At 35.5% G+C, this 15385-nt stretch overlaps 1 protein-coding gene across 1 annotated transcript in view; it reads left to right on the forward strand.

Moving 5' to 3' along the window:
- Nucleotides 1–1917: 1917 nt before the first annotated feature.
- Taf1 (TATA-box binding protein associated factor 1) overlaps nucleotides 1918–15385 on the forward strand; it is an 818869-nt gene continuing 805401 nt past the window's right edge. The window contains exon 1 of the mRNA XM_090374096.1: nucleotides 1918–2028. Coding sequence (XP_090230222.1) covers nucleotides 1918–2028 — 111 coding nt within the window. The remainder of the gene's footprint in view (nucleotides 2029–15385) is intronic.

The raw sequence follows: 15385 nt of genomic DNA on the forward strand, positions 1-15385 counted from the left end.
TTAAGACCACATATATTTGTGAAATGAACTAGGAAGAACTTGATGTGTAAAGGAGGTAAATTTTGACTTATCCGCCAAAGGAGGATGTGTTACATTCTTCTGGCCTGGTGTAGTTTCCAAACGGTCTGGCCATTTTTTTATCCTGTAGTGGTAATCTTTTGCTTTGTTGTTCCCCTTGCATAAAAAGCAGCAGTATTTAGTGTATCTACCTTGCAACCCAGTCTGTAAAGCTACCACTTTTAGGTCAACACAGATATTCGATTTGTATTCTTGATAGCATATTTTTTGCAAAAGAACCTGTAGGTTCTTGTACATTTCCTTCATGTGAAGTGCATGGCCAGTGGTATAGACGGAATATTTCCTTTATTTCCTTTATGGAATAAAAATGCTTTCAAACTGACCTTGAATGAATCATTGAAAAGCCTCCACTGCTTGGGGAAGTGCTGCACATGTAACTCTTTCATTAATTCCTGGACATTATTACAATAAACTAAAGTGCCATCCATGGAGTAATAGGTCATTATGTTACATTGCCTCTTTATATAAAAAGACACCTTGACACCCTTTTCAAGCTGATTCCATTGCTGAAGCCGTGATCCTAGTAATTGAGCCTTGATTTTGGAGAGGTCCAAATCTCTGACCAAATTGTTTTTCGATTTTATTTCTGTGTGTTGTTTAAGGAGAAAAGGGTGCAAGGTAGCCATTATAAACCAAAATCACAAATCCTTCAAAAAAATGTAGAAATTGCATAGGATATAATGTGGTTAGGGCATTGCAATGTCTGAGCTGCAAAATAATGTACTAGAAAAGTTAATTGTACAATTTTTGTAGTTTAACATTGTTTGTGGAAACATTATTTTCAACAAAAAGTAATACATTTTAGGAAAACTCAAAAGTTGTGTGAAGAAAAAATTTGTTATAGTAAAAAATTTGTTTGCCAGGTCAAGATTTCATAAATCATTAGTTAATTTTGTTTGTTATACAGAATTATTCAGTTGAAATATAACTAGGTTTGCATTACAACAAAATTTTAAATGCAATTCAGAATTTAATTAAAACTGTTACAAAATGCATTGTAAATGGTTACCTTGTTCATGTAGACATGCATTCAGTTTTGTGGGTGAGTGGGTGGGTGCATGCCTGGTGGAGCTCTGTGTAGAATATGTCCATCAAAGTAAGAAGCACAACCTGCAGGTGGTTGTGATGAATGCAGTCCTAATGTTTTGCATCACTTCATCCACAGTATATGTGTTGTCTTATTCTTGAATACAGTGCACTGATAAATGCAGTAAAAAAAAAAAAGGTAAACTGCAGGATGGAAGCTTCCTCAATTCATGCTGAGGGAAATGGGCCATAATCTGCCACGCTGGTCCAGTGTGGGTTGGCGGATTGACCGTATTTAGCAGTCAGGGGCTTGAACCCTGGTCGACTCAAAGAGTGTGTGCTATGGCACTCCTGCTCCTGACCACTCGCCTACGGAGGCCGTATAAATGCAGTACTGCACCTCAAATACTAATCCAGCTGTCAAAATAAAACTGTCTTCAAAAGTAACTCATCCAATATCTAAATACAGTGTTCTCTGTTTTCAAAATTACTTTGGTACACACCATTAATTGATGGGTGTAGCAATAAATGGAAAACACTGTGTGTGTGTCAAGGTTGGTGCCTATTTCTTATAGTTTCTTCCCATGCTCATCCTATATAACACTATATTCCAGCTTTAAACACCTGCTCATTCACCCAGCTGAGCTTTTATACCCATGGTGTAGTTCACTTGCTCCTATTATAGTGGGTAGTTCTGTTTTAATGTTATTTCAGTGTTTGTGCATATTATTTGATTTTATGAATTTTAATTGTCAGTATTTTACTAAAAAAGTGATATATGATATCTTCAACAAACACTATTTCAGAGTAACAATGGACAGTGATGAAGAAGGTGAGGGAGAAAGAGAAAGGCTTTCTCTAACAGGTTTCTTATTTGGTAACATTGATGAATCAGGACAGTTAGAAAATGATCTACTTGATCCTGTAAGTATTACATTTTAAAGATTTAATTAGAAAAATAGAAGTAAACTTGGCAGAGCTATATATCTGTTAAGGTGTTGAATTTCTGATAAGCAGTTTCATTTGTCAGCTTTACAATGCTTTTATTTGTATGGTAAGTAACTTACATATTGTTCAGAGTAAAGCCATTTATCAATAAAATTTGTTTAAGGGCATTGTCTAAGTTATTCAGACAATAAAAAATGATTGTGTGTACCCCAACTGCATATGGAAACATTAAAAGTTTATTATCTGTCGTAGAGGGAGAAATATAGTAGTAATAATATTAAGGATAATTATAAATAGGCAAAGTGGTTTAAATGCCACTTTGCCCTTTTCTTTTGGGCTAGAGTAAAGATTAAAAGGAAAGGGAGGGAATTATCTAAGCATCTAGAAGTAATGCAATAAACTATTTTTTTTTTTTTGTATTGACATACATGGAAAAACTCATTTTCCCTGTTCTTTGCTTTCTTAAGCTAGCAGCGTAATCAGCCTTTGACAGCCTAACTTTTCTGTGGTACTAATACAAATCAACTTGTTACTGTAATAGGTTTCAATACCTTTGCTTACTCTGTTACTTTTCCATGGATCTTTTTAGTATTAGTATTACTATTGGCAAATGATATAAAGTAGCAAGCTTATACAGCTTGCTATCTTATATCATTTGAGTTGACTTTTAAATAACCCCAGTTCTGTTTCCAATGCTCTGACATTATAATACAGTTCATTGATAAGTTTGTCACGTCCTTGTAGTTTCATATTCAGAAAATTCAGGTGTTCACATATATCTGTTAAAAAGGCGAGGTTCCATAACCATTTGAGATTTGACAGTGCTGAGATAGGTTTCAATTTTTCGTTCATAAATAGATCTATTTCGATCCTAAGTTCAGACAATTGCTTCAACACGTTACCATGACTCAACCGTCTTACTTCAGTGTGGTACAACAAATCACCGTATTCAGCCTGAATAGTTTCAAAAAATTTTTGAATTGCTGATGATTCAGACCAGTCTTGCAAATAAAATTTACTGTTGATATTACAGTTGACATGACTGAATCTATGCCCAAAACTTTCTGCACAAAGACTGCTGGTGAATTTTACAATGAAATTACATTGGTTTTTTAATATTTTCACTCTCAAGATATTTATGAAGTTGATCCATGAACCCAGTTTTAGAACTAACCATATTTTTAGCTCCATCCGTTGTAACCTCTGATAGCAAATCCCAATTCAGTTTGAGGCCATCAATTTCTTCTGACACACTGAAAAATATATTTTCACCTGTTGTATCTTTCAAGCTTTTTAATGCAACTAGCTCTTCAGTTACTGCAAAATTTTGATTTACACCTCGGATATAAATTAGTAATTGAACTATATGACTTGATTCTTCACTCTCATCAATTGCTATTGAAAAATGCATGAATTCACAAACTTTTTCTATGAGTTGATTTTGAACATTGGCTCCTAAATCTTCAATTCTTCTTGTTACAGTTGATTAAGATAAACTTACAGACACAAAATTCTTCACTTTCTCAGGACATAATTCTTCTGCAATTGCCAAACATTAGTTTTACAAATTCTCCATCCATAAAGGCTCTTCCTTCTTCGGTAATGATTTGGGAGGCTCGAAAACTAGGTCTAACTACAGATAAATTTTGATGAGTAAAAGTTCTAATCTTCTGTTGTTGACTTTGAAAAGTTTGTGTTAGTTCTTGGTGTTTTTTCTGCCACGAACTCTGTGAAATTTATCATGATTTGAGGCATGTTTTGTGGTGTAGTGATGTTTCACATTATATTCCTTGAACACTGACAAGGCTTCATTGCAAATAAGACATGTATAAGTATCATTGAGCAGTGCAAAAAAGTAATTAATTGGCCACCGCTCATTAAAAACGTGACACTCAGCTTCAACTTTTCTTTTTTTCGACATGATTTTTATGGGGTCACTGGAATAATAAAAAAAAAAAAATACTCCTGAATATTGAAGTAAGCACTGAACTTGTCTGAAAATTTTATGAAATATTTTAACATAAAGGTTTCATATCACTTTTGTGTCACGTGAAATTAATAATATAGTTTATTAGGCTGTTTGCCAAATAAACTACTTTATTATAATATAAAAGTTAGTTTTATGTTATAATATAAAACTACATTATTAATTATAATATAGTTTAATAAGGTGACGTTTCAGGTATCTTACAGATACCCATCATCAGACCATGCTGTGGGAGAACAGAAAGGGCTAAAAATTAGAATTTTTTAGGATATTACAGTTACAATTACCAATAATACAATTGCAGTTACCAATATTACAATTTGCAAATTACAATTCTAAAGTATTAAGTTTCGAATTGCTGTTACAACAAGAAAACAGGAAATCTAAGGTAATACAAAGAAATTAAATTTATACCTGCCGACAGCCTCCTCTTGCTGATGCTACCAGAAACTTTATGTGCATACAAGCTGCTGCTAGTTAATTTTTAGCAGAGGGATTAACTCCATTAACCAATAGGATAGTGTCATTTTATCCTGGATCTGGGGAGGGGGTCTTGTATAATAGAAGCCAGGAGTGACCTTTGCTCTCATACTCTGAACATCAGGGTTCATGTGCAGGCTGGTTCAGGATCTTACCAATACCAATTATCAGACCATGCTGTTAGTGCTAGGTTTTATCACGAATCCAGGGTTCTTGTGTAGTGGAAGCCTAGGGTGACTTTTGCTCCCATACTCTGAACATCAGGGTTGGTGTGCAAGCTGGCAAATGATTAGGAAATCCCTAATTACTGTCTCTAATGCCTATTGCTGTTTAATGACAGGGTCAAAATTAATGGATTATTTTAACAATGTTTCAAAGAATAGCTTTGTGTGGAAATAAAATTAATATCTAACAAGACTAAGCTGATGACACAGAGGTGTCACCACTATTAATCAACCAACAAATGTTAAAATAATCTGTAAAAATGTGTTTTTCATAAATTTTATTGTGATCTCGTATAAACATTAATTTTTATTATCTAATTGAAATACCTGCAGGCCCGATAAAATTCTTTCGGAGGCTGGATCCGGCCAGCGGGCCATAGTTTGGAAACCCCTGATCTAGAAGATTCCACTGCTGTAGTCTTGAGGCCAAAAGCTCTGCCTTATTCTTTGGCAGTTTGAGATCCCTGATGAGGTCATTAAGCTCACTTTCTGTGATCTTATGTGGTTTGGAAGGATAAAAGTTTTGTCAAAATGGTGGACCCCTTGACGTAGACGGCTTCTGTACTTCTTTGTGTATATCAAGTTTGAGGACCCCTGATTTAGAGCATTAAACACTTCAGTCAGAGGTTTCCTTGGTGCCTAGTTTCCAGACTGTAATTTACAGAACTGAACTCTTTCTTTTTGTGCCCCTTACTAGTCATTTCTTTTCTTTCCAACAGATTCATGTCCTTCCTAAAATTCTTCCAGATTTGGACGCAGTGATTAATGTGTGGCCGAATGTTGCCTTATACAACAGGATCATCACATCTTTCTCCCTGCTGGCAGAATTTCTGTATACAGTAGACTCTTGATTTTCCGGGATAGATGGTAAAATAAAAATCCTGGATAATCGATTTCCCGGTTAATCCAAAAATACAGTAAGTCCCCGACATACGTTCCAGGGCTTCTTACGTCAGTCGAGTTCACGTAACTTGGGAATGATTAATAAAATATTGCTTCTACATCCGTGATATGCCAAAATTACAAAAACCACATAATATCCTCAGAAGAATGAAAAAATAGTTACATATTTTTCGATTAGTTAGTTATATATATAGAAAAATAGTTGTATATTTTTAATTAGTTCAATTAAAAACTTTATGTCGGGACAGCGGTGAAATTGCTGGAGTGGCACATAAGAAAAGAAAACATTAAAGGAAAAAATTGTACAGTAAAAATTAATATGTATTTCGTAGCCTTGGTTATTATAGTTGACTTCATTGGTGCCGATCCCTTCACCGCTTCTCTTATTCTGTCTTTCTCCTTTTTTTATTGTGTTCACCGTTGACACTGACAAATTTAAATTTCTTGTGATACTTGTTCATCTTTGACCATTTTCAAACATCCTTATTTTAATTTTCTGATTTGAATCGATCGCTTTCCTTTTTTTGTTATTTTGATAGATTTACTAGTACTGCTGTTGCTTTTGTTAGTTGACACCATGATAACCATCAAAATGAAATTTTCTGTAAAGTACTTCACGGAGTTGAGGCAAAAACTCACTATTATCATCCCACGAGAGCTCATATTTTACTAAAACACATTTCTGGAGGTCACTACCATAAAACAATTTGCACACTCTGGGTTACTGGGCTTCACTGAAATCTTCAGTCATATAAAAAAAACCTAAATAAATGTAGGTTTTTTAGGTCATTCCTATTTTTAAGCTTGTTACTCCATATCTCCCTTGTGCTATTTGTACGCGCCGTGATCGTCGTTATTATTTGCTTATCATTATTATTCTGTTTTAAATTTTACAGTCCTAAAAAAGAAAAAAAAATTTGTGAAAAAAATTAACGTAAGTTCGAAGTTACATAAGTCGGGGACTTACTATATCCAAAAATGTTCAGCAACTTATGTTAAAAATATGGTAATAGATATAAAACTTACCACGCACTACTCACTTGTCCAATGCAGTGCTTCTCTTTATTTTTTTTGATGATTTTAAATCTAATAGCTTCCCTTTATTTTTTACAATGTCACGTATGGTTTGGTCACCAACATTATAATGATTCTTTAGAGATTTAACGGATGCACCGTTTTCAAACTTTTGAATAATTTCAAGTTTTTGTTTAATTGAAAGCGTAACTCGTTTGCATTTACCCATCATTTTCGCGATTTATAAACAAAAAAAAAAAAAAAAAAATTCATTATCCCTGACATAAACAACGAAATAAAATTTTTCTCTTTTTTGAGCAACGGAACAACAACAGTCAAAGCGATGCACTAAAACAAACTAAACATTTGTGTTCTCTCTCTCTTTTTTTTTTTTTTTTTTTGAGCGTCGGGTCTGAAGACAGTGGGGGTTGCCAGATAATAATCTCCCAATGATGACTTCTTATTTATGACTTGAAAAACATGTCTATACCTATTCCAGTTATTACTTGAATTTTATGATTTCTGGTTAATTTTTTTTTTAATGTGGAATCTTGAAGTGTCCTGGTTAAACTGATCCCGGTAAATCGAGAGTCTGCCGTATTATTGACAGAACTCCATGAGCTGTTTTTGCAGCCAATCTGTGCTGCACTGCTCAGAGAATTTCATTTTGGACTATGTAATTATTCGAGGTGTTTTTTGTTCTCCACCACCTTGACTGTGGTACCACCCAGTTATTGGTACCACTGTCAAGATGATGGGGGATTACTGTTATCAAAATGCAGTGCATTACATTACATTACATTTCAATTGCCACTTTTCAACCTTTCTGCTTAATTTCCTTACACTTGTTGGTACTGCAATGATGGGTCCTGTTTCCTGTTAACATTAACCAGGATGATTCCTGATTAAGTCATTAACTACACCGACTTTTGTGTCATCAACTTCTACATTAAAATTGATGATCCTTCATCAATATAGTTAATAAATATTCAAAACAGTGTGGGGCCAATCTGTTATACAGTCAGATTGTATAACTACCCCTAGGACTTTTTCATTCTCATATGTCTTGAGTTTGCTAACGCCCATGTTATTCCTCAGAATTATTGCTACTCACATAGCTACCTCAGTTGTCATTTTTCAGTGTATATGCCTAGTTTATCTACGTCTTTTTTGAGTAGCATGCTCTAATTACAGAGGTCTGTTATTAACCACCTTTGTATCATCAGCAAACTTGATTAATCATCATTTAAATTGCTTTGCTTTCGTCTATATTATTAATAAATATTGAAAAAAAAAAAAAAAACCCAGTGGGCTCAGCACTGAAAACTCTGGAGGAAACGACCAGTAACATTAGTCCAAGAAGAGCAGTGGTCATTGATCATTAATCCTCTACTGGTCACATAGAAGTGCGAAATTGTGTGAAAATTTGAGAAATCTGCAAAAAATAATTCAAATTATTAATTTTTTTTAGATGCCACCTATAATGTCAATATTTTAGGATGCAACTGCGAAAAAATCCTTCTTCTATATTAAAAATATGTTTTTAATTAATTTTTGAAAATTTAAATTCACTTTAGACCTGTCAGAGAGCGAATGCAAATTTACAAACCATGCATTTCAACCTATGCTTTGATTCAAGAGCTTGTCGCTAACAGCAGCACTTGTTGCATGAAATTCATGTGTAAACAGGTTGTTATAGTTGGATTCCAGGCAATGCATCAGTGTTAAGAAGCCAGAGAGTATTATCGATATGAGGAAAGCATGTGGCAGTAAAGCGAAATTACTATCACTCTATCTTCATGACATGTCAATCAACACATGCATATAATTAGGTTTAACTTAATTGCCAATTTTTACTGATTGTGTGATAATTAAGAGACATTTCTAGAATTTTATGTAACCAATATGAAGAAACATTTGTGCTTATCCCAGCAATACTCAGTAATACTGGGAGACATGAATGCTAGAGTAGGAAATATAAAAATCCAAAATCACGTAGGCAACTTTGGGGAACCAATCAAAAGTAGAAATGGCCAAAGATTAATTGATTTCTCAGTCTGTAATAATTTTAAAATAATGAACACAATATTTAAAAATAAAGATGCACACAAATATACATGGTCAGAAATAGGAACAAAATGTATTATCGATTATACTTTGGCAAACAGCAAAGTAGAAAAATCATACTTGACACAAGAGTTTTTAGAGGATATGAAATTGAATCAAATCACAAAAAGTGTGACTACCTTGAGATTCCCTCCATCATGGCTGAGGCATGAAAAGGAACAGCTATCTCAAGAATCTCTATATAAAGTAAGCTCTGTAAATGATCCTGAAATACAGAAGAAATAACAAGAAATTAACAAACTAGGAATTAACAAAAAAAAAAAAAAAAGGAGTAAATATAGGAGATAACTGGACCCACCTTTGCAAAATCTTGGAAGAATCAGCAGAGGAACACTAGGTGTAAAAACACGATGGCGGAGAAAAATGGGGTTGCAACAGTGGGATGATGCAGAAATCAGCACTATTATTCAGGAGGAAAGGAATGCATATAAAAAATGGATAACCACAAAAAAACTAGAAGATGAAGTGGAATATAAACAAAAAAAAAGAGCCATATAGCCAAAAGAGAAACACGAAAAGACATAGAGATCAATGGGACAATTTTGTCACCAACTTAAAAAAAGACATTAATAAGCCAAATACTAGAGTATACAAAGTAATAAGACAAATGAACAATAACCTTAAGGAAACAGTCAAAATTATCACAATACCATTAGAAGATTGGCTCAACTATTATAAAAACCTATGGACCACAGTTGATCAACCCCTGGCTAAAATATCTAACAATAATATAATAGAAGCCTTCATTAACAAAGAACTGGAAACAATGCTTAAAAATAGTAAAAACCAAAAATGTCCATGTGACGATGGAATTAATATAGAACAATTAACATTGAACTGATAAATATGACTTTTGCAGGCCACCCACCACCAGATAGCTGGCAAAATGCTCTTGTAGTGTCAATTTAAAAAAAAAAGGCAATATAAATGACTGCAATAATTATAGAGCAATCAGTCTCCTAAATTCAGGATATAAAGTACACTCAAGCCTTTTAAAACTGAAATTTAGTAAATACTACAAAAAAAAACTTTGGAGAAGAACAAAATGGGTTCAGGAGGGAAAGATCATGAACTGATGTTTACTTCACACTCAAGCTCCTGATAGAAAAAAGAAGAGAGTTTAATTTGGAAACCCTTCTCTTATTCATAGATTACAAAAAAACCTTTGACAGGGTGAACCAAACAAAACTATTTGAAATCTTAGAAGAAGACAGGGGCTCACATCTGGTGAGTATGGGCTTGGCAAACCCAGGGCCCTGAGCTGGATATCATCATTCTTCTTTTTCTTGGTGATTCCTTTCTGCTTCTGTCTCTCACTCACTTACTCAGGGTAATGTGTGAATTTTTTTTTTTTTTTTTGGCTGGTGCAGCATAAGCCTCAGGCTTCCTTGCACCATATGGTTAATAATAATAAAACAATATACCAAATCAGTTGATTGAGGCCATCTTCAATATCTATAAAAATAAGTAATAGGATAAAAATTAAAATTGAATCACAGACAAGTGAATTGGAGACAATAAATACAGGGGTGTGACAGGGATGTGGACTTTCCCTGCTTCTATTCAACATATACAGGTAACCCCCATATAACACAGTAGTTGGGTTCCTATAAAATGTTGTGTAGTGCGAAACTGTGTTATACAGGACTAAGAGCCAGTACAAAAAAGGGGGTTACATTTCAAGAGTACACCATTTCATAAAACTGATAAAAATACATCATTTCGTTAACAAAACTGACAAAAACACACCATTTCGTTAACAAAACTGACAAAAACACACCATTCTAGATTTCGTGTATCTTTTGCTCTCTTTAAAAAATCATTAATCTGGGTTTGTTTACTTTCGCGTGATAGATCTTTGGAATTTCATTGTATGGAACTAAGCATTTTTGAAGCTTCCTTTTGAACTTTGGGCTCCTTTGAGTGGAAGAATCTGAATTCAAAAAATAAGATTCTAATTGCTTGGCTAACTTAATGCCTTTCCAAATACTTTTTAGTGTAAAATTTGGAAGTTCAGAATTTATCTGCATACACACTTTTTTTTTTTTTTTTTTTTTATGAAAACCCCAAACACGAAAGGTATCAAAACCTATAGTACTTAGTACTGTGCATGGGTTGAAGGAGAAGTATGGGGAGAGGGGGATGCCGGAAACTTTGCTCTAGAGACTAAACATGGGTTTCACCACTTCAAGCCTCCAATAAGCAAAGTGGTGGTATTTCACCGGTTGATGAAAGTCATCTACCACCTGATAATATAAGTAAATAAAATTTCATCCTCTGAATTGATTTGCCTCCGATGCCATTTCCACTGAATCCACTTTGCCAACCTCTTTTTCTACCAGTAATTCTTAAAAGTTTTCAGTAAACATATTTTTTTTTTTTTTTTTTTTTTAGGAGCATTGGTGACTAAGGTGACTATGTTGCTCTGTGTGGTCAAATTGTGAGTGTTCTGAGGTCAATTTTCTATTTTTCTGGATGAAAAACTCAGTTTATGGGAGGAAAAAACCATGCTACTCTCACCTGAGACCGACTAACTCAGCCACATTGTGAAAAACACCCATAAAAATTCCTCCCGTCGATGACAGGATTCAAACTTAGTCTTTTTCACCCGGTGTGGGGAAGACGGCGAATCTGTCAACTGTGCTATCCACGATGACTTCAGTAATAATCAAAACCTTTCCCTCCTACCGACTTGGCAAGTTCTACTATTGCACTGATTCCGTTTTCTGTCAGTTCGACCATATTTCCTGAATGAACTGACTTTGGCCATACATTTTCCCAACACACATTTAATGTTGACAGTTTTACTTCTTGGAGCGATAAAGCTATGATTCCGATACAGTCCACAATTGAAAAACATTTCCATGCCTCTATCACTTCAATTTTCTATCAATTCAATTTGGAATCAATTTTTTCCAAAATCCATTGTAACGATTTTCTAATGTAATGAGTGTCAAAGGTAGATATATAATGCCGTGATCTAATTAAAGAAGTTGTACTTCTTGGAGCGATAAAGCTATGATTCCGATACAGTCCACAATTGAAAAACATTTCCATGGTAGGAACATTACTTCAACTTTTGGATGACTTAAATCTTTTGGATGGCTTTGCTCGTTATGCAAAAGTAATAAAACTTTGAAATCTAGATTTTTCCACAAGTTCAATAGTAGAGAACCTAACACGGGGATTTCCCAATAATTTTTTTTTTTTGCATAACGATTAGTCAGCCCTAAGCTGGGATTCACAAAAAAGAATGGAAATGTTGAAAAATTACATCCAATGTAATAGCAGTTTTCCCCCTCACAAAAGCTCAAAAATAGTGTTATGTAAGGTTACCCATAATTCTCTAACCGTGTGTTTGAGTGAAACTGTATTGTGTGAGGATTGCTGCACTTTATCAAGTGTGTTAGAGAGAAACCGTGTTGTACAGTATATAAATCATATTATAAGAGAATGGAAGAAAATATCTAAGACAGGCATCGAAATTAGTCACAAAGCAAGAATGGACACACTGCTTTTTGCTTATGACCAAGTTCTAATAGAAGGAAAAGAGAACCCATTGCAGAAAGCCATTTTTTCATTAAACAAAATAGCAAAATCATTTAATATGGAAATTTCAACTTCAAAGACAAAAGTGATGCCATTTAAAGGAAGAGATCCAATAAGAAGCAAGATCTGCATTGACAATAATATTATCGAACAAGTTAACACATTCAAATACCTAGGATTCCACTTGTCCTATGATAAAGAAAAAGATATTGAGCAAAAAATAAATAATTACACAGGAAAACCATAAATTATATTTCCAAATCTAATCTGGTGCACAAGAAAACAAGGACACTGATACATAACACCCTCTCCAGACCTATCCTAACCCATGGCTCTGAAGCATGGACAATGAGCAAAGGGGATAGGAGGAGGTTCACTGGTGCAGAATTGCAGGCTATACCAGACTTCATGAAAATAAATCAAGACATCCTGTCACAACTGTAGACAACTTCAGTACTGAATTTTATCAACTCATACAGAAACAGATGGATCCAGCATGTAGAGAGAATAGAGGATGGACCTATCTAAAAGAGATTCTAAACAGCTAACCCTGGAGAAGGAAAGACAGACCCCTGCAAAGATGGAGAGAGACTGTAACAGGCCACTAGGCCTAATACTGTACAGGAAGAAGAAGAAGAAGAAAGTTTTCAACAAAAAGTATCAGGAGTTTCAGTTGTTTGGATGGATGAAGCACATACTACCATCAGTTGCATGGGGCCGATTCGACCCTGTGCAACAGATATGTTGTTATTGGAGGTTTTATGGTGCAACGGCGGTTTAATGCCATTATGGTCCAACTGCAACAAACAGCCTAATCAGGTTTGTTAGACAGGGTTTTTGTCTTTGATGAGGATGCTGTTATAGAGCTGGGATTGCTCTATAACAACATCCTCATCAAGGTGATTCTGCATTACTTCTCTAATTACCAACTCCATTGTTTTCACTGGCATGGAAATCTAGCTTACAGGTCTGTAATTACTCACTTCACCTTTAGATCTTCCTTTATCAGTAGGTGAGCCCTTAGCACATTTCCACTCTATATGAACATTCCCTGAATCCAAGGATGTGCTCATAATTATAGCATTAGCATTAGTAAAAGACACATAATGCATGAAATCAAGCTTAGCATTAGCATTAGTAGAGGCATATGATGCAAGAAAGCAAGCTTATTCAGCATCAGCCAAAAAAAAAAAAAAAAAAAAACCCACTCCCATTTCACCCCTCCGTTCATTCGAAATACCTGTCCAGTTGAGCTTTAAATTTGTTTAGGCTATCAACTTCAACAACAAGTGATGGAAGTCGGTTCCACCAACCACCCGCTGGCCAAAGGCAAATTTCCGCACATCTATCCGACATCCGTCCTTCCTCAATTTGAATTTATGCCCTCTGAGGTGATTATTCTGAGCAAGGTGAAGAGTCCCATTGGCATTGAGCATGCTCAAACCATTCAAAGCCTTATACACCTCTATCAGATCACCTCGCCGGTGCCTAGTCTCCAGACTCTGTAATTTGCAAAACTTAAGCCTTTCTTCGTAAGAGCAACCCTTTGTTCCATTCACTAATCTTATTGCCCTTCTCTGTACCCGTTCCAGCAGCTCTACATCCTTCTTGAAATGAGACCTCCAGACCTGTATACAGTACTCAAGGTGTAACCTAACCATTGCCTTATACAAGGGAATAATCACCTCCTTATCCCTGCTAGAAAAATTCCTGTATATCATTGACAAGACACCATGAGCTACTCTTGCAGCTCGTCTGCACTGCTCAGAGAACTTCATATCTGCCTGCACATTACCCCCAGGTCCTTTTCATTCTCCACCACTGTCAGTGTAGTACCGCAGAGTTGATACGTTGCTCTGGGGTTACTGTTTCCCATATGTAGTACTTTACATTTGTCAATGTTAAACTTCATTTGCCACCTCTCAGCCCATCTGTTCAACCTTTCCAGATCCTGTTGCAGCAGCATAGCGTCAGTAGTGTCCTTAACGACCCTGCCAACCTTTGTATCATCTGCAAACTTGAACATTAAACTTGATATCCCATCATCAATATCATTCATAAACACCGAAAACAACAAAGGACCCAACACTGAACCTTGAGGAACTCCACTAATAACATTAGTCCATGTTGAGCAGTGTCCATTGATTACCACTCTCTGTCTTCTGCCACTCAACCATCCCCTCATCCATAGCAGCAATTTGCCTCCAATGCCACACTGCTCCAATTTGTGCAGCACTCTTCCATGTGCAACAGTATCAAAAGCCTTTCTAAGATCCAAATATATAATATCAAAGTTATTCCCTGCATCCAGTTCTTTTGTGACTACATCATAGTACCCAATCAAATTGGTCAGGCAAGACCTGCCCTTAACAAAACCATGCTGCGTCTGAGCTATAACTGAATTCTTGTCTAGATGATCCTGCAGTGCTTCTTTAACCAGTGCCTCCATTAATTTACCTGGAACAGAAGTTAAACTAACAGGTCTATAATTACTTGTGTCAGCCTTTGATCCTCCTTTGTGAATTGGGGTTACATTTGCACATCTCCAGTCTATGGGTACCTCCCCTGAGTCCAAAGAAGCTCTCATAATTATGGCTAGGGGTTTGCATACTTCCTTTGCTGCCTCCTTTAATATAACTGGATAGATCCCATCCACCCCAGGTGCCTTTTTTATGTTTATCCTCAACAATCTCTCCTCCACTTTCCTCTCAGTTATTACAAAATCATCCAGCTCACTGCCAATGTTTACTTTACCTACATCATTCTCCTTCCTGAATAACTCCTCATGCGTGAACGTGGATGCAAAATACTCGTTTAGATTGTTAGCCACCTGAGCAGGATCCTCAACTGTTGAACCATCAATATCCAGTGGACCAATCTGATTCATCCCTTTCCTTCTCGAGTTCAAATATGTAAAGAACTCTTTTCTGTTTTTCTTTGTATCCTTTGCCAAGGATTTTTCGTAGTCTGCCTTTGCCTGCCTAATCTCCTTTGTGACTTGGTTACAGACCAACTTATATCTATCATAGGCTTCCATGTCACCCATTAA

The sequence above is a fragment of the Mastigoproctus giganteus genome, chromosome 5, assembly GCF_048544385.1.
Source record: "Mastigoproctus giganteus isolate SK-2022 chromosome 5, ASM4854438v1, whole genome shotgun sequence".
Taxonomy (NCBI): domain Eukaryota; kingdom Metazoa; phylum Arthropoda; class Arachnida; order Uropygi; family Thelyphonidae; genus Mastigoproctus; species Mastigoproctus giganteus.